Source organism: Euleptes europaea, chromosome 15, assembly GCF_029931775.1.
Source record: "Euleptes europaea isolate rEulEur1 chromosome 15, rEulEur1.hap1, whole genome shotgun sequence".
NCBI lineage: Eukaryota > Metazoa > Chordata > Lepidosauria > Squamata > Sphaerodactylidae > Euleptes > Euleptes europaea.
Genome location: NC_079326.1, coordinates 5,224,938 through 5,252,061, shown reverse-complemented (window position 1 = coordinate 5,252,061; position 27,124 = coordinate 5,224,938). Strand labels below are relative to the sequence as shown.

General features: G+C 44.7%; 1 protein-coding gene across 16 annotated transcripts in view; it reads right to left on the bottom strand.

Annotated features, from left to right (window-relative positions):
• BIN1 (bridging integrator 1) overlaps positions 1 to 24,603 on the bottom strand; it is a 219,188-nt gene extending 194,585 nt beyond the window's left edge. For all 16 annotated transcript variants that reach the window (XM_056861325.1, XM_056861329.1, XM_056861333.1 and 13 more), the window contains exon 1: positions 24,503 to 24,603. In XM_056861325.1, coding sequence (XP_056717303.1) covers positions 24,503 to 24,583 — 81 coding nt within the window. In that variant the 5' untranslated portion in view covers positions 24,584 to 24,603. The remainder of the gene's footprint in view (positions 1 to 24,502) is intronic.
• Positions 24,604 to 27,124: the final 2,521 nt, after the last annotated feature.

The following is a 27,124-nucleotide window of genomic DNA, read 5'->3' as shown; positions in this document are numbered from 1 at the left end:
CACCTTTTTGGGATCCATGGCCAGACTTTTGGGGGAGACCGCATACCCCAAGAACGTCAGTTTATCTTGGTGGAACTCACACTTGGACAGCTTGACAAACAAATTATTGTCTCTGAGATGTCTCAAAACTTCTTTAAGCATTTTTACATGCTCTTCATGAGTTTTTGAATAAATCAAAATGTCATCGAGATAGACGATCACCCCTTTGAACAATAAATCATGTAGTACCTCGTTAATCATTTGCATGAAGACACTGGGAGCCCCACTCAATCCGAAGGCCATCACTAGGTATTCGAACATACCAAAACAGCTGGAGAAGGCTGTTTTCCACTCGTCTCCTTCCCTCATGCGAACCCAATAATAAGCTTCAACCAAGTCCAACTTTGTGAAAATATGCCCTTTTTTCAATTGGCTGAGTAGATCGGGGATCAACGGAAGGGGGTAAGCGTTTGTCTGGGTAACCGCATTGAGTCTGTGAAAGTCAATACATAAACGTAGATCGCCCATCTTTTTCCGCACAAAAAACGAGGGAGCGGAGCAAGGGGCGGACAAAAGGCGGATAAAACCGTGGGCTAAATTCTTGTCCAAAAACTCCCGTAACACTGTCTTTTCTTTTGGACTCAAGGGATAAATTTTTCCCTTGGGCAACTTGCCCTCCCCCACCAGTTTGATAGTACAGTCCGTCTTGCGGTGGGGTGGTAGAACATCCCACTCCTTTTCATTGAACACATCTGCAAACACTGCGTACTCCTCAGGCAGTACGAGGGGAACAGATTTTTGGGGTGCCGCAACCATGGCCGCACACTTCCGCACGGCCACTTCTCTGCGGTGGCACTCACACTGTGGTTGGCGAAAGCAATAGTCTTGGCTACCCAATCGATGGTGGGGCTATGCCCTGGCAGCCAATTTACTCCATCAATCTCAGCCGAAACTCTATGGAAACAAAGAATAAAACCCTCCACCAGACAGAATTGCTAAGACTTACAGCCCATTCCTGAGTCCACAGGTACTGTGCCACAGTGGGGAGAGGTGCAGCAATGGCGCAGGCAGGAGGGCTCCTAAGGGGTTTGGCCGTGGCGTGCACCGCCACAGAAAATAGAAGGGGAAATAGGAGGGAGAGGAACGGGGTGATGGGTGACGGTGCCCTGGCGGCGCAGGCTGGGCCCAGCCACAGGCATCACATGGTTGAGGCCCACTTCCGGAGGAGGGGGCGAAGTGGCGGGGCATGGGTTGGGAGGGATAGGCCAAGGGGAGGGATTGGCCTCTCAGTGGAGACTGCTGTGGGAAGCGTGGGGGCAGGATCAGCGAGGGAGGGTGGGAGGGAGTGGGACCAGGGCTGGATAGGATGGCCAGGAGAGCTCCTGAAGGGGCCAGGAGTGTCTGTAAACAGAGGCCGCAGCCACGGAGACATGGGGTGCTGTACCGACAGCACCCACCTTCAGCTGCACCCAAGCACCAGACCCTCCCTTGCCACGACCACCAGGGTGCCTCTGGGGGCTGTACCTGACGGGGGGTGCCTATTGTCACCCTTGGCGTCTAAGCAGGTAGCTCTGAAGCAATATCCAGAAGCTTACTTAGAAATATGACTTGCTAATTATAATGGAATTTTCACCCAGGGAAGTGTTCTTAGAATCACAGCCTTGCTCTTTGGGGGCACTTTCCACAAGGCAAAATTCTTCATACCTTTATAAAATATCTTTTCAAAAGTGGATGGTAAAATATTCTACAAACTGTGCTGTATAGCATTGTTGAAACAAAGCTGCTGTCCTATTATGACTGTATGAATCCATTGTAGACCTTATCTGTACCAGGACAGAAGAGTACTTGGAGCCCCCCAAGGAAGCTGCTTTTATCTTTGTAAGCTAGAAGTCTCATATAAATTGACCCATACCCAGGAGAGAATTGGGAAGTGAAAATGAGCCCTGGAGCAAGCCAAGCAGAGTGGTCCTCAGCTGTGCAACAAGCCAGCACTGCAGGGCAACTCTGCTCATTAGGACCAGCAACAGGCCTTAGTTCACCCATTGCAGACTCCCCCCAGCTGCAAGCAGTATAGGAGGCAGTAATGCGCTGGGTGACACCAATTGCCATTGCTGATGAGGAGTCAGAGCCAAGGGGCTCCTAAAGTGTTGGCAGAGTTGCTGGGGCTTGGCTCTGCTTGCTCCAGGCCACCACCAGCCCTTTAGGGAAGTAGCCCACCAGAAAATTTCCATCAGTTAAGTCACAGAATCATAGAGTTGGAAGGGACCACCAGGGTCATCTAGTCCAACCCCCTAAGCAATGCAGGAAACTCACAACTGCCTCCCCCACACACCCCAGTGACCCCTACTCCATGCCTAGAAGATGGGCAAGATGCCCTCCCTACCATGAACTGCGCAAGATCATAGAATCAGCATTGCTGACAGATGGCCATCTAGCCTCTGCTTAAAAACCTCCAGGGAAGGATCACTTACCACCTCTCTAGGAAGTCTGTTCCACTGAGGAACCGCTCTAACTGTTAGAAAATTCTTCCTAAAGTCAAGACAGAAACTCTTTTGATTTAATTTCAACCCGTTGATTCTAGTCCGACTTTCTGGGGCAACAGAAAACAACTCAACACTATCCTAAATATGACAGCCCTTCCTTCAAGTACTTGAACATGGTTATCATATCCCCTCTCAGTCTTCTCTTCAGACTAAAGGTACCCAGCTCGTTCAACCTTTCCTCATAGGACTTGGCCTCCAGACCCCTCACCATCTTTGTTGCCCTCCTCTGAACATGTTCCAGCTTGTCTACATCCTTCTTAAATTGTGGTGCCCAAAACTGAACACAATACTCTAGGTGAAGTCTAACCAGAGCAGAGTAAAGCAATACTATTACTTCACGCGATCTGGGCACTATACTTCTGTTGATGCAGCCCAAGATCGCATTTGCCTTTTTAGCTACCGCATCACACAGCTGACTCATGTTCAGTGTTTTGTCTACTAAAACCCCAAGATCGTTTTTGCACACACTACTGCTAAGACAAGTCTCCCCCATCCTATAATTATGCATTTGACTTTTCCTACCTAAATGCAGAACTTTACATTTATCACTGTTGAAATGCATTTTATTGGTTTTAGCCCAATTCTCCAGCCTGTCAAGATCATCCTGTATCCTGGCTCTGTCTTCTGTGGTATTTGCTACCCCTCCCAATTTAGTATCATCTGCAAATTTAATAAGCATCCCCTCTATTCCTTCATCCAAATCATTTATAAAGTTATTGAACAAAAGCCAGTCCACCTCTGTCCAAACTTCAGTTTCACATAAAGCTGCTGTATACTCAGTTAGACTACTGGTCTATGAAGGTGAGAATTGTCTGTTCTGACTGGCAGTGGTTCTCCAGGCTCTCAGACAGAAATCACCTCTGACCAAAACCTTTTAACTGGAGATGCTGGGAATTGAACCTGACACCTCTGGCATGCAAAGCAGATGCACTACCACTGAGCAATAGACCTGAAGACATTTAATTTTAATGGGAAGAGTCATGACTTGGATTACCGGTAATAGGATTTATTAAGGCCAAGCCCTTAAATTCAAACTTTTACAGTTTCCATCCAATGTTACTGCCTGTAACCTGGTAGGGATACTCCCATATGCACACAACTACCAGTTAGCTGTTAGGACATTGTGCATCTGCATATATGGTAAATAGTGTCCTTCCTGCAGCACAAATAACCCTAGAGGGCAAGGCTGACCCTTAGTATGAATGTTATAAAACAAGCAGACTAGCTCTTCTAACTATGAAATAATATAATATTTCATTGATAACTGGGAAGTTTATTAACAAATTGTGTGACCCCTAGGAAAAATGCAACTGGTCACACTATCATTTGACAGCATAAGCCACAGATTCCACTGAAGCAGCTGTTGAATCAATAGGAACATCACCAGCTACAAAGCAAGTCATAGCATCTTTTATTTCAAAGAACGCAAGATGGGCCAGTGTTTCACATCTTCCTTTTGATGCCATGATAAAGAACCTATTGCTGAGTTGGTTCTGAAAGATACCCAAATACATATGGATTAACTTGTCCTCAGTTTAAAGGACCCAGCCTTAGTTTCTGCTTTAGAAATGTTAGGATACTATGGGCTGGCTCCAGCAAAACATTCCTGTGAGTGGAGCATTTCTACCCACCCAGCAGGACTTTCTCATCTCCCTCTTTCTGCTGCAGCCCAAAATACCCCTTGAAACTCTGCTCTTGGGGGACAGGGGGGACAGGAACAGCATTTCAAGGGACATTTGTACTGCAGGAGGAAGCACAGAGATGAGAAATTTATGGTCTGTGTGTGGAAATCCTTCCATCTATCACTTCACTGATTCCAGCTCCTCCTCCCTCTGCTAAAATTCATTACATTTTTAATTTTGAATAGATGACTTTCCCATCCTGTATGTATGTAATGCCAGCAAATGGGGACCACGGCACCCTAAGATTCAAACTACTTGGAATAAGACCCACCCACCACAACCAACTGAAGTTCCTGAAACCCACAACTATTTTTTTATACCCCTTGTTTAGTTTTAAAGGCATTTTGTCTTTGGGATGTTACCTTAATGGGGAACACTTTTTATAGTAACTACATCAGCAGGTGTAGCTGGGCATTTACCGTATATACTCGCATATAAACCGAGTTTTTCAGCCCAAAAAAAGGGCTGAAAAAGCCGAACTCGGCTTATACGCGGGTCAATAAGGTAGAGGGGGGAGGAGGGGGGAGGAGAGAGGGGGGAACTTACCACCGCTGCCGCTTTCCCCCGGCCGGGAGCGGCCTGCAGGAGCCTCCTGCGGCTGCAAGGAGGCTGCGCCGCCGCCGCCTCCACCTTTCCCCAGCCGGGAGCAGCCTCCAGGAGCCTCCTGCGGCCGCATGGAGGCTGTGCCGCCGCCCCCGCCACCTTTCCCCAGCCGGGAGCGGCCTCCAGGAGCCTCCTGCGGCCGCAGGGAGGCCGCACCGCCACCCCCGCCGGGCCCACGCCGCTTCCCGCCGCCAGGAGTCCAGTCAGGTAAGCCTGCAGGGGGGGGGAGGGGTTATAAGCCGACCCTCGGCTTATACGCGGGTGCCTAATTTTTTCCCATTTTTGGGGAGTAATTAGGCACCCTCGGCTTATAAGCGGGTCGGCTTATACACGGGTATATACGGTACCTCAAATAATAAAGTAGTATTTTAAGTTAAATTATATAACTTCCTCTCACACTTACAAGGACTTTCCTCAAGATCCTTGAGGAAAGATCATATGCAAATCCAGAAAAATCACAAGTGGGCAGTCATCTGCCTGACTGAATCAAGACTTTGGTTTAAAGGGTGGAAGTCGTCCAGACTGCAGGTTGGGATACAGGCATTAGTATATAATATTCAGGCAGTAGGAAAGGAGCAAACAGAATGAGACGTCCTCGCCTGAGCCAAATCAGTTACTCCAAAGCAAATCAAGGACTGTTTGCTCCAAACTGATATGGAACTGTGCAGTCATGCCTTTGCCGCTCCCAACCCAAGTAAGGTGACACTTTGCAGTGCACAGCAACTTGCCACTCAGGCAAAGGGCTCTGCTGTAAATAGACCTACCTCATTTAGGAAGTTTGCCCTAACCAACTTGTACTCAGAAAGGCAGGGAAAGTGCTTTCCCTCCCAGCCTCAATCTTCAAACTATGGACCGGAAGTGCAAGACCCCTCCAGAGAAGCCATAAATGCAAGAGCTCCTGGGAGCCAACTTATTATTGATCATATTTATACCCCACCCTCACCCGCCAAGGCAATTAACGTCACCACCATCATCATAAAAGTCCACAATAATTAATAAACTATGGGCCCAACAGTAGAAATTTAGAAAAATCAAAGAAAACAACCTAAAAACAACAAACTTATAAACATCCTCCCCGCTATAAAAATAACACAACATGCAAACCTGGTCCACAGTTCATGGAGTCAATAAACCAGATGATGGTCCAGGAGAGGGTCCAGGATTCAGGCCAGAAACCAGGGACTGTGGACTGTTCCCTCTCAAGAGGGTGCCCATCTCCACCCAGCACTACTGCCCCATTTCAGAAAGCAGAATCCTGATCCCAGCTGAGAGGGAGTGGAGGATGGAAGTGCAGCATGAGAAGGAATGCAGCAAATTGAATGGAGAAACCACCTTAAATACAGTATGGGATGCCTTTAAAGCGGTTGTAAGAGGATTTATGATCCAGAAGAATACGGTATGGCAGAAGCAGCAACTACAGTTGACTAACAACATACTTTGGGATTTACAAAAACTTGAACTGGATTTACTTTTGGAATTACAAGATGATCGAAAAAAATATGGTTTTGAAGAAAATAAATGCTCTTGAACATCAATTGAATATGGTGGTCTCTGAAGAAATGAATAAAAACTTGAAATATGTGAAACAACGACATTTTGAACAGGCCAATAAACCTGGTAAATTTCTGGCAACTCAACTTCGGGACTCCTTTCAAAAGCGGATTATAGCTAAAATACAATCAGCACACGGACTACGGACATTCAAAAAGAATTTGTTTCATTTTATACTAAGTTGTATCAAAAAAATGAAATATCAATAAAAAAAGATGGAAAAAAATTTAAACTTTACAAATATTAAAAAATTATCATTAGCCCAACAGAATCACCTTGACGAGCCAATCTCTTTAGAGGAACTAGAAGATGCATTCAATAAACAAAAAACAGATAAAACTCCAGGACCAGATGGTATAACTGCCTTATTTTATCGCACTTTTAAACTCCAATTGTTGAACCCTTTTTTGATGCTTTGTAATTCAATAATGGAGGCGGGAATAGTACCAGAAACATGGTCACATGCCTTTATTTCATTAATTCATAGGTCTGGTAGAGACCCTGAAAAAGTAACCAATTATAGACCTATTTCGCTACTCAATGTGGATTACAAAATTTATGCCTCAGTTTTATCATCCAGAATCAAAAAACTGATTAAGGAATTGATACATGAGGACCAAGCAGGCTTTGTTCCAGGAAGACAAATTAAGGATAATGTAAGGATACTTTTAGATGCTTTGGAGTATTACGAACAGAATCCTCAACAGAAAGCAGCTTTTGTCTTCCTGGATGCGGAGAAAGCTTTCGACATGGTATCTTGGGACTATATGAAAAAGACTTTGGAAATAATGAACTTTGGAGGAAAATTTAGAAGAGCTATTGATGCCATATATACCAAACAGCAAGCGAAAATATTGGTTAATGAATCAATGTCAGGAGATTGTATAATACAAAAAGGGACGAGACAAGGATGTCCACTTTCTCCTTTACTGTTTATTTTGGTTTTGGAGTCCTTCTGTTGTATGATTCGAGATTCTAAAGATGTAAATGGACTGAAAATAAACAAACAGGGGTATAAATTGAGGGCGTTTGCTGATGAATTGTTGTTGATTTTGGATGACCCTAACCGATCTGCAATTAAATTGAAAGAGATATTGGATTCTTACAGTAAAGTTTCAGGATTTAAAGTTAATCAGGAGAAAACACAGACGATTTTTAAGCATGTTTCTGGTTTAGAACAACAGTATTTTACTACCTTGACAAATTGGCAGAAAGCAACTAAAGTGAAATACTTGGGAAAATGTTGTTTAACAATTATACTAAACCGTGGAAATAAAAAGCGACATGAGGATTTGGACTCATAAGAATTTATCCTTATTACGACGTATTTCGACAGTACAAATGAATATATTACCAAGACTATTGTTTTTGTTTCAGAATCTTCCTACTATATCCCAAGTAAAGTATTTTGATACAAGAAGAAAGGACTTACTGAATTTTATCTGGCAAGGCAAGAAACCAAGGATTGCATATAAGTACTTGATTGACTCAAAAGAGAGAGGTGGACTTGCACTTCCAAACTTTAAATTATATGCAGAAACGGCTGCTTTAGTATGGCTGAAAGACTGGATGGATTTAAAAAATACTCATTTATTGGATTTAGAAGGATATGACAATAGAAGTGGATGGCATGGTTAAAGTGGATAGCATGGTTATACTTTGTGGTATAACAAAGTTAAAATGCATGCATCGTTTCAGCAACACATGGTTAAATCATCTCTTTACAGGATATGGACCAGATATAAACAATTGTTAGAAGTAAAAACACCACTATGGATTTCAGCACAAGAGATGTTAACTCTGCGCCCACTACGACCTGCCCAGTTTTTAACTTATCAGGATCTTTTGAAATGGGATGGCACAACATGTTCACTTAAAGACTATGAAGAAGTTAAAGACTTACTATCTTGGTTCCAGTATTATCAAATACATTCGGTTTATTTACAGGATTTGAAAACAGGATTTCTTAGAACAAAATCAACTTTACAAAAACTTTTACTGGATACAAATGATCATCTTATATCTAAGATGTATAAACTACTGCTAGAACTTTATTGTGAACAAGAACGGATAAAACCCACTATGATTAGCTGGGCGCAAATGCTGGGACATGATATAATGTTGCAGAAATGGGAAAGGTTACAGACAAAAGATATGAAACTTATATCCTCGCAAATATTAAAGGAAAATGTATATAAAATGATGTATAAATGGTATCTAACACCGAAGAAACTTGCAAAATTCAATGTCACCAAACTGTTGGAAATGCAACAAAGACATAGGTTCCTTTTATCATGTTTGAAAAAGCCAAGAAGTTTTGGGAGATGATTTATAGCGAAATACGGAGGATTTTACAACAAAATATTTCTAAAACACCTGAAATGATGCTATTAAGTATGATTCCAGATACTGTTTTTACTCATCGAACTTTTTTGATATATGCCACCACAGCTGCATGTGTGATATATGCAGCTAAATGGAAGACTGACGAGTTGCCGACAATAAATGATTGGATAAATAAGATGATGGAACTGACAGAGATGGCGAAACTTACAGCTTTGATAAACCAGACTGATAATGCACAATTTTGGGGGGAATGGGAGGCATGGAGAATTTACTGTGAAAATTATTTTTCAATGGGATCGTTTAAAGGATACTCTTTGATTTAATCCCTATTATAGATTTGGTAGATCGATTGTATTAAGATTTTAGTAATACTATCTATAGTCAAGATAAGATAATCATATATTAATTAATATAATTTAGGGATTAAAATGTGTAATCAAAAGTACATACAATTAATTATCGGAGAGAAGTGAGGGGAAGTCATTATCTATAATCGTTATTTCTTTTTTCTTGTATTAAATGAAGAAAAACAATAAAAAAATTAAAAAAAAAAGATAAAGCCAAATAAAATGGAGGGAGAGCAGGAAAGCCTACTGTATTTGGGGAAAAACACATTTTTAAAAAAGAAAAAAAAAAGAAGGAATGCAGCAAACAATAGGGTTCCTGCTGTTGTGGGGCTCGCAACACTAGTGCACGACTCCTTTCTAGCCTCCACAGCCACTGCTCCCTAGGGAGACCCGACTCCACAGCAGTACCTTCACTGCATATACACAAGACAGAAACCACCATATTTGCCACATCAATCAATGTTGGCAGTATTACTACAGTGTAGTAGTAGTAATTCCAGGTTAATAAGTCCAAAACAATTGTCACATGCTGGAGTCGCATACATTCAAAATCATTACTGCAGTCCTCACTGTATGCATTAAGTAGGCATTGAAAGCAGGGGAAATGGAATCCTCCATTTTAACCCAAACCATTATTTTATTTATTACATTTTATCCCACCCTGTCTTTAAAAAGCTCAGGGTGGTGTACCTAGTGGTCCTCCCTCCATTTTATCCTGACAGACCACCCAATGATTGGGCCAGTCATCCTCACTCAACGTCACCCAGTGACTTTCACAGAAAACAGAGATTTGAACCTGGGTCATCCTATACCCAGCCACTACACAATACTGCCAATGGCAAAGAATGGTGGGTTAAGAAGTGTCTAATTCATTATGGAGGCAGACTTTCAAGTAATTGTGCACAGAACTTCAGCCTTTTGTATCCATCTCAAGAATGCATACCTTTAAAACTGCAAATAACTTTCTTTTTTAAAAAATCCACCTCAGTACCCATCTTTATTTTGAGTCAATCCACTTACTCTCAAATGACCACTACATTCACAATTTAAAATGAGCTTTATTTCATGCGTATGTGCTTCTTTAGCATGTGCACATTTGTCAGCATTCATTATCATACTGAGATCTGAACATGCTCTAGCAGCAGCTGCCAGCAAAATCATACATGCCCAAGATCAGGGGCCCAAGTTTATGGGCTGTTTTTCAATCTGCCCAGCATTCATCACCACATTATGCAGCCAGCTAGTGGCCACTGTTAGCACATGTTCAGTGTTAGCACATGTTGAGCAATGTACTGTGACACTTGACATTCACAGATTATTGCATAGTTATTGAAGTTATAGGATGCCTCCCCCAACATATAAATCACAGTTCCTATGTGGCAGTGCAAGAATTCACACAGCAAAATATTTATAACCCAGTTCAGGATATTGAGGATAAAGTAGGTGCTTCTTCAAGAGTTCAGAGATACTATTCTCTATTTACAGCTTGAGCAGTGGAAAGCTCACTTCACCCATTTTCTCTCCCACAGAACAAGCCAAGCTTCTACCTCCCTCCCATTTTCTGCATTCATGCAATATTCAACAATTCAAATGCTAATCTCAGTCATCTGTGTTGCTCCTCCCCCACATTCAGACAAACAGTATTTTGAATGAAGAATGGACATTGTTTAAATAAATAGCTTGCTTTATTATTTTTGAGGAGATTTTAAGAGATAACAAACCATTCCAAAAAGAGGAGACAGGTGTGTGACATCACAAGAACTAGCCAAACAACAATGTACAAAGTTGGCAGAAAAACTGATAAGTCGCCCACCCTGCAAACTTAGCCCCGCTCAGGAAGTAGTAAATCTTTGTAGAATGCAGTAAGCGCACCTCTTACAGATGTTCAAACAATGTGTGTCTGTATGCAACTTAACAGTCACAAACTAGCCCACCTTGGTAGTAACTGCACAGATAATTAGTGGCTAAATGTAGAAGGCATATAAGCAGCAAGAAGGGGACCAAGGAGGCTCAGTTTGTTTCAGACCCACATTACTATTGCTGATACCCTAGCATTTCTGTCAGCAGCCTGTAGCCCAGCCAACGTGTTTTGTCAGAACTGACATCACAATTTAGTGACATTTATTTGGTTTGGAGACAGGAATGTTCCTTTGCAGTAGATGCACCAAGACACTTTGGGACAATTCGGAAACAATGACAAACCATGGTTTGTTCCACTCCACGTGTCACCGCCCCTTTTCATGACTCAACATCAGATGGCAGACCTGCACGGCTCAGCCCTCCTCTCCCCCACACCTGGGCAGTGGCTAGAGTGCCACCACCACCCCATTCCAACATCCCCCCCATTGCAGAAACCCTTCTCTGCACCCCAGCAGATTTCAATAAATGCTTAGTGCGCACTGTTAGCCTAGTCATTATGCACACTTCCACACGGCCACTTCTCTGCGGTGGCACTCACACTGTGGTTGGCAAAAGCAATAGTCTTGGCCGCCCAATCGATGGTGGGGCTATGCCCTGGCAGCCAATTTGCTCCATCAATCTCAGCCTAAACTCTATGGAAACAAAGAATAAAACCCTCCACCAGACAGAATTGCTAAGACTTACAGCCCATTCCTGAGTCCACAGGTACTGTGCCACAGTGGGGAGAGGTGCAGCAATAGCGCAGGCAGGAGGGCTCCTAAGGGGTTTGGCCGTGGCGTGCACCGCCACAGAAAATAGAAGGGGAAATAGGAGGGAGAGGAACGGGGTGATGGGTGACGGTGCCCTGGCGGCGCAGGCTGGGCCCAGCCACAGGCATCACATGGTTGAGGCCCACTTCCGGAGGAGGGGGCGAAGCGGCAGGACATGGGTTGGGAGGGATAGGCCGAGGGGAGGGATTGGCCTCTCAGTGGAGACTGCTGTGGGAAGCGTGGGGACAGGATCAGCGAGGGAGGGTGGGAGGGAGTGGGACCAGGGCTGGAGAGGATGGCCAGGAGAGCTCCTGAAGGGGCCGGGAGTGTCTGTAAACAGGGGCCGCAGCCACGGAGACATGGGGTGCTGTACCGACAGCACCCACCTTCAGCTGCACCCAAGCACCAGACCCTCCCTTGCCATGACCACCAGGGTGCCTCTGGGGGCTGTACCTGACGGGGGGGTGCCTATTGTCACCCTTGGCGTCTAAGCAGGTAGCTCTGAAGCAATATCCAGAAGCTTACTTAGAAATATGACTTGCTAATTGTAATGGAATTTTCACCCAGGGAAGTGTTCTTAGAATCACAGCCTTGCTCTTTGGGGGCACTTTCCACAAGGCAAAATTCTTCATACCTTTATAAAATATCTTTTCAAAAGTGGATGGTAAAATATTCTACAAACTGTGCTATATAGCATTGTTGAAACAAAGCTGCTGTCCTATTATGACTGTATGAATCCATTGTAGACCTTATCTGTACCAGGACAGAAGAGTACTTGGAGCCCCCCAAGGAAGCTGCTTTTATCTTTGTAAGCTAGAAGTCTCATATAAATTGACCCATACCCAGGAGAGAATTGGGAAGTGAAAATGAGCCCTGGAGCAAGCCAAGCGGAGTGGTCCTCAGCTGTGCAACAAGCCAGCACTGCAGGGCAACTCTGCTCATTAGGACCAGCAACAGGCCTTAGTTCACCCATTGCAGACTCCCCCCAGCTGCAAGCAGTATAGGAGGCAGCAATGCGCTGGGTGACACCAATTGCCATTGCTGATGAGGAGTCAGAGCCAAGGGGCTCCTAAAGTGTTGGCAGAGTTGCTGGGGCTTGGCTCTGCTTGCTCCAGGCCACCACCAGCCCTCTAGGGAAGTAGCCCACCAGAAAATTTCCGTCAGTTAAGTCACAGAATCATAGAGTTGGAAGGGACCACCAGGGTCATCTAGTCCAACCCCCTGAGCAATGCAGGAAACTCACAACTGCCCCCACACACACCCCAGTGACCCCTACTCCATGCCTAGAAGATGGGCAAGATGCCCTCCCTACCATGAACTGCGCAAGGTCATAGAATCAGCATTGCTGACAGATGGCCATCTAGCCTCTGCTTAAAAACCTCCAGGGAAGGATCACTTACCACCTCTCTAGGAAGTCTGTTCCACTGAGGAACCGCTCTAACTGTTAGAAAATTCTTCCTAAAGTCAAGACAGAAACTCTTTTGATTTAACTTCAACCCGTTGATTCTAGTCCGACTTTCTGGGGCAACAGAAAACAACTCAACACTATCCTAAATATGACAGCCCTTCCTTCAAGTACTTGAACATGGTTATCATATCCCCTCTCAGTCTTCTCTTCAGACTAAAGGTACCCAGCTCGTTCAACCTTTCCTCATAGGACTTGGCCTCCAGACCCCTCACCATCTTTGTTGCCCTCCTCTGAACACGTTCCAGCTTGTCTACATCCTTCTTAAATTGTGGTGCCCAAAACTGAACACAATACTCTAGGTGAAGTCTAACCAGAGCAGAGTAAAGCAATTCTATTACTTCACGCGATCTGGGCACTATACTTCTGTTGATGCAGCCCAAGATCGCATTTGCCTTTTTAGCTACCGCATCACACAGCTGACTCATGTTCAGTGTTTTGTCTACTAAAACCCCAAGATCGTTTTTGCACACACTACTGCTAAGACAAGTATTCCCCATCCTATAATTATGCATTTGACTTTTCCTACCTAAATGCAGAACTTTACATTTATCACTGTTGAAATGCATTTTATTGGTTTTAGCCCAATTCTCCAGCCTGTCAAGATCATCCTGTATCCTGGCTCTGTCTTCTGTGGTATTTGCTACCCCTCCCAATTTAGTATCATCTGCAAATTTAATAAGCATCCCCTCTATTCCTTCATCCAAATCATTTATAAAGTTATTGAACAAAAGCCAGTCCACCTCTGTCCAAACTTCAGTTTCACATAAAGCTGCTGTATACTCAGTTAGACTACTGGTCTATGAAGGTGAGAATTGTCTGTTCTGACTGGCAGTGGTTCTCCAGGCTCTCAGACAGAAATCACCTCTGACCAAAACCTTTTAACTGGAGATGCTGGGAATTGAACCTGACACCTCTGGCATGCAAAGCAGATGCACTACCACTGAGCAATAGACCTGAAGACATTTAATTTTAATGGGAAGAGTCATGACTTGGATTACCGGTAATAGGATTTATTAAGGCCAAGCCCTTAAATTCAAACTTTTACAGTTTCCATCCAATGTTACTGCCTGTAACCTGGTAGGGATACTCCCATATGCACACAACTACCAGTTAGCTGTTAGGACATTGTGCATCTGCATATATGGTAAATAGTGTCCTTCCTGCAGCACAAATAACCCTAGAGGGCAAGGCTGACCCTTAGTATGAATGTTATAAAACAAGCAGACTAGCTCTTCTAACTATGAAATAATATAATATTTCATTGATAACTGGGAAGTTTATTAACAAATTGTGTGACCCCTAGGAAAAATGCAACTGGTCACACTATCATTTGACAGCATAAGCCACAGATTCCACTGAAGCAGCTGTTGAATCAACAGGAACATCACCAGCTACAAAGCAAGTCATAGCATCTTTTATTTCAAAGAACGCAAGATGGGCCAGTGTTTCACATCTTCCTTTTGATGCCATGATAAAGAACCTATTGCTGAGTTGGTTCTGAAAGATACCCAAATACATATGGATTAACTTCTCCTCAGTTTAAAGGACCCAGCCTTAGTTTCTGCTTTAGAAATGTTAGGATACTATGGGCTGGCTCCAGCAAAACATTCCTGTGAGTGGAGCATTTCTACCCACCCAGCAGGACTTTCTCATCTCCCTCTTTCTGCTGCAGCCCAAAATACCCCTTGAAACTCTGCTCTTGGGGGACAGGGGGGACAGGAACAGCATTTCAAGGGACATTTGTACTGCAGGAGGAAGCACAGAGATGAGAAATTTATGGTCTGTGTGTGGAAATCCTTCCATCTATCACTTCACTGATTCCAGCTCCTCCTCCCTCTGCTAAAATTCATTACATTTTTAATTTTGAATAGATGACTTTCCCATCCTGTATGTATGTAATGCCAGCAAATGGGGACCACGGCACCCTAAGATTCAAACTACTTGGAATAAGACCCACCCACCACAACCAACTGAAGTTCCTGAAACCCACAACTATTTTTTTATACCCCTTGTTTAGTTTTAAAGGCATTTTGTCTTTGGGATGTTACCTTAATGGGGAACACTTTTTATAGTAACTACATCAGCAGGTGTAGCTGGGCATTTACCGTATATACTCGCATATAAACCGAGTTTTTCAGCCCAAAAAAAGGGCTGAAAAAGCCGAACTCGGCTTATACGCGGGTCAATAAGGTAGAGGGGGGAGGAGGGGGGAGGAGAGAGGGGGGAACTTACCACCGCTGCCGCTTTCCCCCGGCCGGGAGCGGCCTGCAGGAGCCTCCTGCGGCTGCAAGGAGGCTGCGCCGCCGCCGCCTCCACCTTTCCCCAGCCGGGAGCAGCCTCCAGGAGCCTCCTGCGGCCGCATGGAGGCTGTGCCGCCGCCCCCGCCACCTTTCCCCAGCCGGGAGCGGCCTCCAGGAGCCTCCTGCGGCCGCAGGGAGGCCGCACCGCCACCCCCGCCGGGCCCACGCCGCTTCCCGCCGCCAGGAGTCCAGTCAGGTAAGCCTGCAGGGGGGGGGAGGGGTTATAAGCCGACCCTCGGCTTATACGCGGGTGCCTAATTTTTTCCCATTTTTGGGGAGTAATTAGGCACCCTCGGCTTATACGCGGGTCGGCTTATACACGGGTATATACGGTACCTCAAATAATAAAGTAGTATTTTAAGTTAAATTATATAACTTCCTCTCACACTTACAAGGACTTTCCTCAAGATCCTTGAGGAAAGATCATATGCAAATCCAGAAAAATCACAAGTGGGCAGTCATCTGCCTGACTGAATCAAGACTTTGGTTTAAAGGGTGGAAGTCGTCCAGACTGCAGGTTGGGATACAGGCATTAGTATATAATATTCAGGCAGTAGGAAAGGAGCAAACAGAATGAGACGTCCTCGCCTGAGCCAAATCAGTTACTCCAAAGCAAATCAAGGACTGTTTGCTCCAAACTGATATGGAACTGTGCAGTCATGCCTTTGCCGCTCCCAACCCAAGTAAGGTGACACTTTGCAGTGCACAGCAACTTGCCACTCAGGCAAAGGGCTCTGCTGTAAATAGACCTACCTCATTTAGGAAGTTTGCCCTAACCAACTTGTACTCAGAAAGGCAGGGAAAGTGCTTTCCCTCCCAGCCTCAATCTTCAAACTATGGACCGGAAGTGCAAGACCCCTCCAGAGAAGCCATAAATGCAAGAGCTCCTGGGAGCCAACTTATTATTGATCATATTTATACCCCACCCTCACCCGCCAAGGCAATTAACGTCACCACCATCATCATAAAAGTCCACAATAATTAATAAACTATGGGCCCAACAGTAGAAATTTAGAAAAATCAAAGAAAACAACCTAAAAACAACAAACTTATAAACATCCTCCCCGCTATAAAAATAACACAACATGCAAACCTGGTCCACAGTTCATGGAGTCAATAAACCAGATGATGGTCCAGGAGAGGGTCCAGGATTCAGGCCAGAAACCAGGGACTGTGGACTGTTCCCTCTCAAGAGGGTGCCCATCTCCACCCAGCACTACTGCCCCATTTCAGAAAGCAGAATCCTGATCCCAGCTGAGAGGGAGTGGAGGATGGAAGTGCAGCATGAGAAGGAATGCAGCAAATTGAATGGAGAAACCACCTTAAATACAGTATGGGATGCCTTTAAAGCGGTTGTAAGAGGATTTATGATCCAGAAGAATACGGTATGGCAGAAGCAGCAACTACAGTTGACTAACAACATACTTTGGGATTTACAAAAACTTGAACTGGATTTACTTTTGGAATTACAAGATGATCGAAAAAAATATGGTTTTGAAGAAAATAAATGCTCTTGAACATCAATTGAATATGGTGGTCTCTGAAGAAATGAATAAAAACTTGAAATATGTGAAACAACGACATTTTGAACAGGCCAATAAACCTGGTAAATTTCTGGCAACTCAACTTCGGGACTCCTTTCAAAAGCGGATTATAGCTAAAATACAATCAGCACACGGACTACGGACATTCAAAAAGAATTTGTTTCATTTTATACTAAGTTGTATCAAAAAAATGAAATATCAATAAAAAAAGATGGAAAAAAATTTAAACTTTACAAATATTAAAAAATTATCATTAGCCCAACAGAATCACCTTGACGAGCCAATCTCTTTAGAGGAACTAGAAGATGCATTCAATAAACAAAAAACAGATAAAACTCCAGGACCAGATGGTATAACTGCCTTATTTTATCGCACTTTTAAACTCCAATTGTTGAACCCTTTTTTGATGCTTTGTAATTCAATAATGGAGGCGGGAATAGTACCAGAAACATGGTCACATGCCTTTATTTCATTAATTCATAGGTCTGGTAGAGACCCTGAAAAAGTAACCAATTATAGACCTATTTCGCTACTCAATGTGGATTACAAAATTTATGCCTCAGTTTTATCATCCAGAATCAAAAAACTGATTAAGGAATTGATACATGAGGACCAAGCAGGCTTTGTTCCAGGAAGACAAATTAAGGATAATGTAAGGATACTTTTAGATGCTTTGGAGTATTACGAACAGAATCCTCAACAGAAAGCAGCTTTTGTCTTCCTGGATGCGGAGAAAGCTTTCGACATGGTATCTTGGGACTATATGAAAAAGACTTTGGAAATAATGAACTTTGGAGGAAAATTTAGAAGAGCTATTGATGCCATATATACCAAACAGCAAGCGAAAATATTGGTTAATGAATCAATGTCAGGAGATTGTATAATACAAAAAGGGACGAGACAAGGATGTCCACTTTCTCCTTTACTGTTTATTTTGGTTTTGGAGTCCTTCTGTTGTATGATTCGAGATTCTAAAGATGTAAATGGACTGAAAATAAACAAACAGGAGTATAAATTGAGGGCGTTTGCTGATGAATTGTTGTTGATTTTGGATGACCCTAACCGATCTGCAATTAAATTGAAAGAGATATTGGATTCTTACAGTAAAGTTTCAGGATTTAAAGTTAATCAGGAGAAAACACAGACGATTTTTAAGCATGTTTCTGGTTTAGAACAACAGTATTTTACTACCTTGACAAATTGGCAGAAAGCAACTAAAGTGAAATACTTGGGAATATGTTGTTTAACAATTATACTAAACCGTGGAAATAAAAAGCGACATGAGGATTTGGACTCATAAGAATTTATCCTTATTACGACGTATTTCGACAGTACAAATGAATATATTACCAAGACTATTGTTTTTGTTTCAGAATCTTCCTACTATATCCCAAGTAAAGTATTTTGATACAAGAAGAAAGGACTTACTGAATTTTATCTGGCAAGGCAAGAAACCAAGGATTGCATATAAGTACTTGATTGACTCAAAAGAGAGAGGTGGACTTGCACTTCCAAACTTTAAATTATATGCAGAAACGGCTGCTTTAGTATGGCTGAAAGACTGGATGGATTTAAAAAATACTCATTTATTGGATTTAGAAGGATATGACAATAGAAGTGGATGGCATGGTTAAAGTGGATAGCATGGTTATACTTTGTGGTATAACAAAGTTAAAATGCATGCATCGTTTCAGCAACACATGGTTAAATCATCTCTTTACAGGATATGGACCAGATATAAACAATTGTTAGAAGTAAAAACACCACTATGGATTTCAGCACAAGAGATGTTAACTCTGCGCCCACTACGACCTGCCCAGTTTTTAACTTATCAGGATCTTTTGAAATGGGATGGCACAACATGTTCACTTAAAGACTATGAAGAAGTTAAAGACTTACTATCTTGGTTCCAGTATTATCAAATACATTCGGTTTATTTACAGGATTTGAAAACAGGATTTCTTAGAACAAAATCAACTTTACAAAAACTTTTACTGGATACAAATGATCATCTTATATCTAAGATGTATAAACTACTGCTAGAACTTTATTGTGAACAAGAACGGATAAAACCCACTATGATTAGCTGGGCGCAAATGCTGGGACATGATATAATGTTGCAGAAATGGGAAAGGTTACAGACAAAAGATATGAAACTTATATCCTCGCAAATATTAAAGGAAAATGTATATAAAATGATGTATAAATGGTATCTAACACCGAAGAAACTTGCAAAATTCAATGTCACCAAACTGTTGGAAATGCAACAAAGACATAGGTTCCTTTTATCATGTTTGAAAAAGCCAAGAAGTTTTGGGAGATGATTTATAGCGAAATACGGAGGATTTTACAACAAAATATTTCTAAAACACCTGAAATGATGCTATTAAGTATGATTCCAGATACTGTTTTTACTCATCGAACTTTTTTGATATATGCCACCACAGCTGCATGTGTGATATATGCAGCTAAATGGAAGACTGACGAGTTGCCGACAATAAATGATTGGATAAATAAGATGATGGAACTGACAGAGATGGCGAAACTTACAGCTTTGATAAACCAGACTGATAATGCACAATTTTGGGGGGAATGGGAGGCATGGGGAATTTACTGTGAAAATTATTTTTCAATGGGATCGTTTAAAGGATACTCTTTGATTTAATCCCTATTATAGATTTGGTAGATCGATTGTATTAAGATTTTAGTAATACTATCTATAGTCAAGATAAGATAATCATATATTAATTAATATAATTTAGGGATTAAAATGTGTAATCAAAAGTACATACAATTAATTATCGGAGAGAAGTGAGGGGAAGTCATTATATTCTATAATCGTTATTTCTTTTTTCTTGTATTAAATGAAGAAAAACAATAAAAATATATTAAAAAAAAAGATAAAGCCAAATAAAATGGAGGGAGAGCAGGAAAGCCTACTGTATTTGGGGAAATACACATTTTTTTAAAAAAAAAAAAAAGAAGAAGGAATGCAGCAAACAATAAGGTTCCTGCTGTTGTGGGGCTCGCACCACTAGTGCACGACTCCTTTCTAGCCTCCACAGCCACTGCTCCCTAGGGAAACCCGACTCCACAGCAGTACCTTCACTGCATATACACAAGACAGAAACCACCATATTTGCCACATCAATCAATGTTGGCAGTATTACTACAGTGTAGTAGTAGTAATTCCAGGTTAATAAGTCCAAAACAATTGTCACATGCTGGAGTCGCATACATTCAAAATCATTACTGCAGTCCTCACTGTATGCATTAAGTAGGCATTGAAAGCAGGGGAAATGGAATCCTCCATTTTAACCCAAACCATTATTTTATTTATTACATTTTATCCCACCCTGTCTTTAAAAAGCTCAGGGTGGTGTACCTAGTGGTCCTCCCTCCATTTTATCCTGACAGACCACCCAATGATTGGGCCAGTCATCCTCACTCAACGTCACCCAGTGACTTTCACAGAAAACAGAGATTTGAACCTGGGTCATCCTATACCCAGCCACTACACAATACTGCCAATGGCAAAGAATGGTGGGTTAAGAAGTGTCTAATTCATTATGGAGGCAGACTTTCAAGTAATTGTGCACAGAACTTCAGCCTTTTGTATCCATCTCAAGAATGCATACCTTTAAAACTGCAAATCGCTTTCTTTTTTAAAAAAAACCACCTCAGTACCCATCTTTCTTTTGAGTCAATCCACTTACTCTCAAATGACCACTACATTCACAATTTAAAATGAGCTTTATTTCATGCGTATGTGCGTCTTTAGCATGTGCACATTTGTCAGCATTCATTATCATACTGAGATCTGAACATGCTCTAGCAGCAGCTGCCAGCAAAATCATACTTGCCCAAGATCAGGGGCCCAAGTTTATGGGCTGTTTTTCAATCTGCCCAGCATTCATCACCACATTATGCAGCCAGCTAGTGGCCACTGTTAGCACATGTTCAGTGTTAGCACATGTTGAGCAATGTACTGTGACACTTGACATTCACAGATTATTGCTTCTTCAAGAGTTCAGAGATACTATTCTCTATTTACAGCTTGAGCAGTGGAAATAACAAATAACTTGCACTGTCACAGCAAACCACAGATTGTTGCTTCAGCTGAACCACAAATGATTATTGGTTCTCTTCCCTTCATGCCATGATTCAAAACCAGAATTAATGGTTCAGAGGCATCATTTATGGCTTGGGTGAAATGACAACGTCTAGCATGCCACAAAAGCAATTATTTCTGTTTGTTTTATCTGGCATATTAGCCGCAAATAAAATTTATTTATTTACAGCAATTATTTCCAAATTACATGCATGGGGAGGAGAGATAGGAAGGAAGCATGCAGGCCAAAGGATTTCCAAGGCATATGCCTTTAACAACCAACCATGGTCTGTTATGATATACGTGTTGTGCCAATAGTTCAATACCACTCTGCTCAGACATTTTAAGGCAATAACATGCACAGTCTATTTTCAGCCTCTTTGAATAGGTGTAGGGAGAAGTGCATCCTACGGTCTTACAGAAATTGACCTGTACCCAAGGGCTCAAGTCACCAAGTGCTCTGATTTCAACAGATGCAGATCCCCTGCTTTTCAAAGAAAGGAAACCCCAAGGTACAGGCCTGCTCTGAAATCAGCTCATCTACTGTTACTGAATCCTAATGTGTCCAGTGGGTGATCAGAAAGCAGTTTGTGCACATTGAGGGACACTTTTAAAATTACTTCCCATTTGAGAAAAGCATGACATGTGAAACACAACTCTGCAGAAGAACAGGTGCAATGTCAAAAGAACACTTGCAGTCTATCTTGTTTCTTACACACAGAGTCAGAACTGAATGAGAAGCAAAGCAAGGCAATTTGTATCAAGCAATCTAATTCAAAACAAAGGAAGTGTGGTATTTGTGTGTGGCTCTTTCTCCAGCATGTCCTGCAATACACCTGCAAGCCTCTTTTGCAGTAAATTGCAAAGCCTAATAGCCAGGATTGAACGCACGTTCGGTGAAATGCATGCTTTTGATCCTGGCTCAAACAGGGAATAAAGGAGGCTAAAGTGACCGTGAGTTTTCGCCCAATATGTTTTCCTTCCCTTTGCAGCCAATCCTCTGTCCTTACAGAAAGCAGCGTTTAAGGAAAGCCACCCTCCTCTTGCCAAACTTTGGAACACCTGTCAGTTGAGGAAAGGGTCAGTGGGGGAGGGGTGAATTGGAGGGGCGCTGCCAGGCCCCAAAGGTGTCCTCCTTTCTTCTCCAGCAAGCACTACAACGGAGACCTCCAGAGGAGCCAATATCACTCACGCAGAGCCAATGGGCTGGAGCAGTGGTTCCCAACCTTTTTTTTTTTTGGACCAGGGACCACTAGGACTTTTTTGTTCGGTGCAGGGACCCCAAGGTTCCAAATAAAAATTCAGAGAATTTGAAAATAAACTTTAACCATAACTGTTAGTTAAACATTAAACTTAGAATAATATTTGAATATATATATTTTATAATAGAGAACTTTTTAATTGAAAATATTAATTTATTATGGGTTTATAACTTTGTTTCGCGGACCTTAATTTAGTTCCCGGGGACCCCTGGGGGTCCACGGACCCCTGGTTGGGAACCAGTGGGCTGGAGAATCAACCCTGGTATTGATGACATTTATGCAGGCCCCCTTTCTTCCCTCCTCGAACGCAAGGGGGCGTTGGTAGGACCCCGGCCACATCTCCCCCCGCCCAGGGCAGCTGACCGGCCTTCGGCCCCTTCGGCTTCGGCCCGCTGGCCCCGAGCCGGCGCCTTCCGCCGCCCGTGAGCCCAAGCAGGCGCCGGTCCGGCCCAGCCGCTTCTGTCTCCGTTTGCAACCGGCCTTTCCCGGGCGAGGGAGGCCGGGGGGGGGGTGGATTTGCAGCTGAGGCGCCTGACCCCGGGGGCGAGCAGCTGGACGAGACTGACAGCCTCGCCGGGTTCGAGTGCGGGGGGGGGGGAGAGACGGACCTCTCGCCCACGTTGCAGCTGGCGCCGCTTAGAGCCGCGGCGGATTTGCAGCCCCTCCCGGCCCGGGGCTTGGCCGGCTGCTCGCCTTTTTTTAGCCCGGGATGCCTCCGCTGGCGGAGCCCAGTTCTTGGGGACGCACGAGTCGTCTAGGCGGAAACCAGGGGCGAGAGCGCACGGGCGCTGGAGCCTCCTTGCTTCCCTGTTCCAGCCAGGATCGAACGCGCGGACGTTCTTCGAACGTTCCAGCCAGGATCGAACGCGCGGACGTTCTTCGAACGTTCCAGCCAGGATCGAACGCGCGGACGTTCTTCGAACGTTCCAGCCAGGATCGAACGCGCGGACGTTCTTCGAACGTTCCAGCCAGGATCGAACGCGCGGACGTTCTTCGAACGTTCCAGCCAGGATCGAACGCGCGGACGTTCTTCGAACGTTCCAGCCAGGATCGAACGCGCGGACGTTCTTCGAACGTTCCAGCCAGGATCGAACTGAACGTTCCTGGCTGGAACGTTCGAAGAACGTCCGCGCGTTCGATCCTGGCTGCATCCTGGCTGGAACAGGGAAGAAAGGAGGCTCCAGCGACCGGGCGCTTTCGCCCTTGGAACGGGGGGAGGTCCCGTCAGGGGGCAATCCTACAAACCCCCCCCTCTCTCCCTCCCTCCCTCCCTCCCCCTCCGGCCGAGCCCCGCCCAGCCCCCACTCCAGGCCCGGCCGAGCCCCGCCCGCGGGGGTTTCTCTTTCCGACCTTCAGCAGCTATAAATAGGCGCCGCGGGCGGGGGGGGGGGGGCGCGCAGGGCGCTCCGGTGTCTTCCCCCGGGGCCACTGCTCGGTCCCAAACGGCAAAGGAGCAACGCAACGCGGGACAACGAGGCTTCGGGGAAAGGCAGCCAAGACGCGAAAGCCGCCCCCCCCCCCTTTAGCAAGAGGATGCGGGAAAGGAGCCATCTCCCGGGGCTGCGGTCAGTGTAGCAACCCGCAGGGTCTCCTGCGCGTGATGCTGCTGCCCACCTGCGCCCTCCGGCTTCCATCGACACCGGTTCATTGGAATTGAAGGCGGGGGGGGGGTCGTTGCTCAGAGTCAACCAACCCCAACCTTGTAGGCGGATGCGGTTTAGACTTCGCTGCGCTTTACCTGGGAGCCAAGCCCCCCGGTGGGTCTTCCTTCGAGTAAGCAGGCGGAGAGGATCAGGACCGCCCGCCTTTCCCCTACGTTTCGCTTCCTCCTGCCCCCGCTTCCTCAGCCCTGGGCACCCAAAACGCGACGAGGAGGGAGGAGGCGGCGTGGCTGAGCTGTCAATGTCGGGGCAAAGGAGGAATCCTGAGCAGGGGGGGAGGATAAGCAGGTCGCCCCCTTGCACGACGCGACGCCGCTTGCGCGTGCACACGCCCGCTGCACGCCCTGCCCTCCCCCACCCACCCCCCTCGCGCAAAAGAAGGCCAAAGCTGGGGCTCTGCGGACGCGGCCCCGTTGCCGCCCCCCCCCCCCGTTACCTTCTCTTGGGCCCTGGTGAGCTTCTTCTGCACGTTGCTGGCGATTTTCCCCGCAGTGACTCCCTTGCCCATCTCAGCCATTTTGCTGCCCCTTCCCGACGGTGCGGCGGCTCAATGAATCAGCCCGGGAGGAAAGGGGGGGGGCGAGAGCAGGGGCGGCACAATGGCCAGCGCCCTCTCCCAGGGACGGGAGGATCCAGCCTTTTAAAGAGACAGCGCCGGCGAGGCACGGCCGCGCCTTAAAGGGGCACCGCGCTTGAGCGCCCGGGAGGCGGGAGGCTTCCTGCCTGGAGGAGGGACTGCGCCGGCCGAAGAGTTTTAGCTCGCGTCCGGTCCTTTGACGGTTACCTTCTCCCAGGACAATATGTATTTTTCTGATAGAAATGGAATATAGTTGCCATATATAGTATATCAACCAGTATGCCATATATAGTATATCAACTACTATATATAGTAGTCAACCAGGGGTGTAGACTTCTCAGTTTCTCATGGGAGAACAGGAGGCCTGGACCCGGCCCGTCCTTAGTAATCTATTTTAAATAATTTAATATGCACTCATTTATGTTTCCCAAAACAATATGCCATCAACAATTAAGCGTGTGGTTTTCAATATATATTTTTACTCGCAATAGTCTGAATCTCAGTCAAAGAAAGAGGACTTTGTAAGAGAAGAAAAATGTCATGAACTCCTTCACTGAGCCAGTTAAGAGTAAATATTTCATTTGTAAATGAAAAGAAATACTTCCTCCCCCTCTCTCTTTTCCTCACAACTGCCCTGTGAGGTAGGTCAGGCTGAGAATATATGACTGGGCCAAGGTCACATAGGTGCAATTTACACAGCCCAAATAATGCACTTTCAGTCCACTTTCACTGCACCTTAACGATTATTTGCAAGTGGATTTTGCCAGTTCACACAGTAAAATCCATCTTCAAAGTGCATTGAAAGTGGACTGAAAGTGCATTATTTGGGCTGTGTAAATAGCACCATAGTGTGCTTCACGGCTAAGTGAGGATTGGAACTAGGGCTGCCGACCTCCAGGTGGTGACTGGAGATCTCCTGGGATTATAACTGATCTCCAGGTTACAGAGATTAGTTCACCTGGAGAAAATGGTGAACTAATCTCTGTAACCAGGAAGGTGGGCTCTATGGCATGATACCCCATTGAAGTCCTACCCCTCCCTAACCCCTTCCTCCTTAGGCTCCACCCCCAAAATATCCAGGCATTTCCCAACCCAGACCTGGCAACCCTATTTGGAACTCTGCTGTTCCCAATCTTAGACCAACACTCTAACAACTACACTGCTCTCATACTGGATATTCAGTAATAATCTCCACATGAATCTCAGAGTCCAGAGTATATAGTGGCTTCTCAGATACCCTGGGCTGAAAATATGGGAACATTTGTTTTGTTGAAGTAGGGTCCAGGACAGCAGAACCACCTCACTTTCCATATTTGGGGAACGAGCTTTATATCTCCCCTAATCCACCCCGCATGGACAGAAACACAGAGAAAACAGAAATGGCTAAAGACAGAAGTATTCCTATCTCCTTCATTTCTTTTCCCCTAAAGCAGGTCCCAAGATACCAAAATCAACAACTTCCACCATTTGGGCCATAGGCCTCTGCTCACCCACCCTCCAACAGACATGACTGAAAACAGCAATAGTCCCATCTCCACATGCCTTATTTCCATCTCCTACATTTCTTTTTCTCTAAAGCAGATCCCAGGATACCAAAATCAATTTAACTTCCACCACTTGGGCCACAGGCTCACCCATCCTATCTCACCCCTGCACACAACTTCCAATATTTGGGCAACAGGCTTTTGGAGGCACACCCCCAAACACACTAGTCTAAATTTAAATGGAGACGGAATGGAAATATTTCTTTACTTAAAGGAGGGCCTAGGTAGTACAATGACCTTGCCACCTTTGGGGACCACTTTTTCACCTGTTGCCACATGTGCTTCCTTTCACATATAACTTTAGACACTCATGGACTCTCTAACTTAGGTTCAGGCCAGAATACACACCCAGAACCCCAACCAATTTGGGGGAATTAAGCTCATTGTCAGGGGGACCCCTTCCCACTTCCATTAGCCAGCTTGGAAAACTGACACAGTTGCCAATGGGAGGGAGCAGAGCATGTGGTATAGGAATCTTTACCTGGATCATGTGTAGCTCAAAGGCCCTCTAATAGGTTACCAGTAATCATGACACAACCTTCTGGATCTCATAGCAAGTGAACTATCACTAAATAGCCCCATGGTGTCAGGATCAGGCGTCTGTCCCTAGCATCCCATAAGCAAACGCATCCAGGCAGGTAGTCCTGAAGCAGTAATACTTTATTAGGAGCAAAAAGACAGATAAACAGCTGACTGCTTACACGCAGGTAAGGCTAGTAATGGTGAAACATTGGCAGATTACATGTTTAAAAGCATTACAGGCTATGATGGTAAACACGGCTAAGCATCCCCGAGATAAGCTATTCCCAGGACAGGCAGACTAAACATCAGCGCAGGTGTGGGAGAAAGGAAGAGTGAAACTGTACACAGAGTTTACAGGCATGGGAACCAAGGACTTGGTGTGTAGCCAGAAGCTGGCCTGCTCATGTCAGGAGCC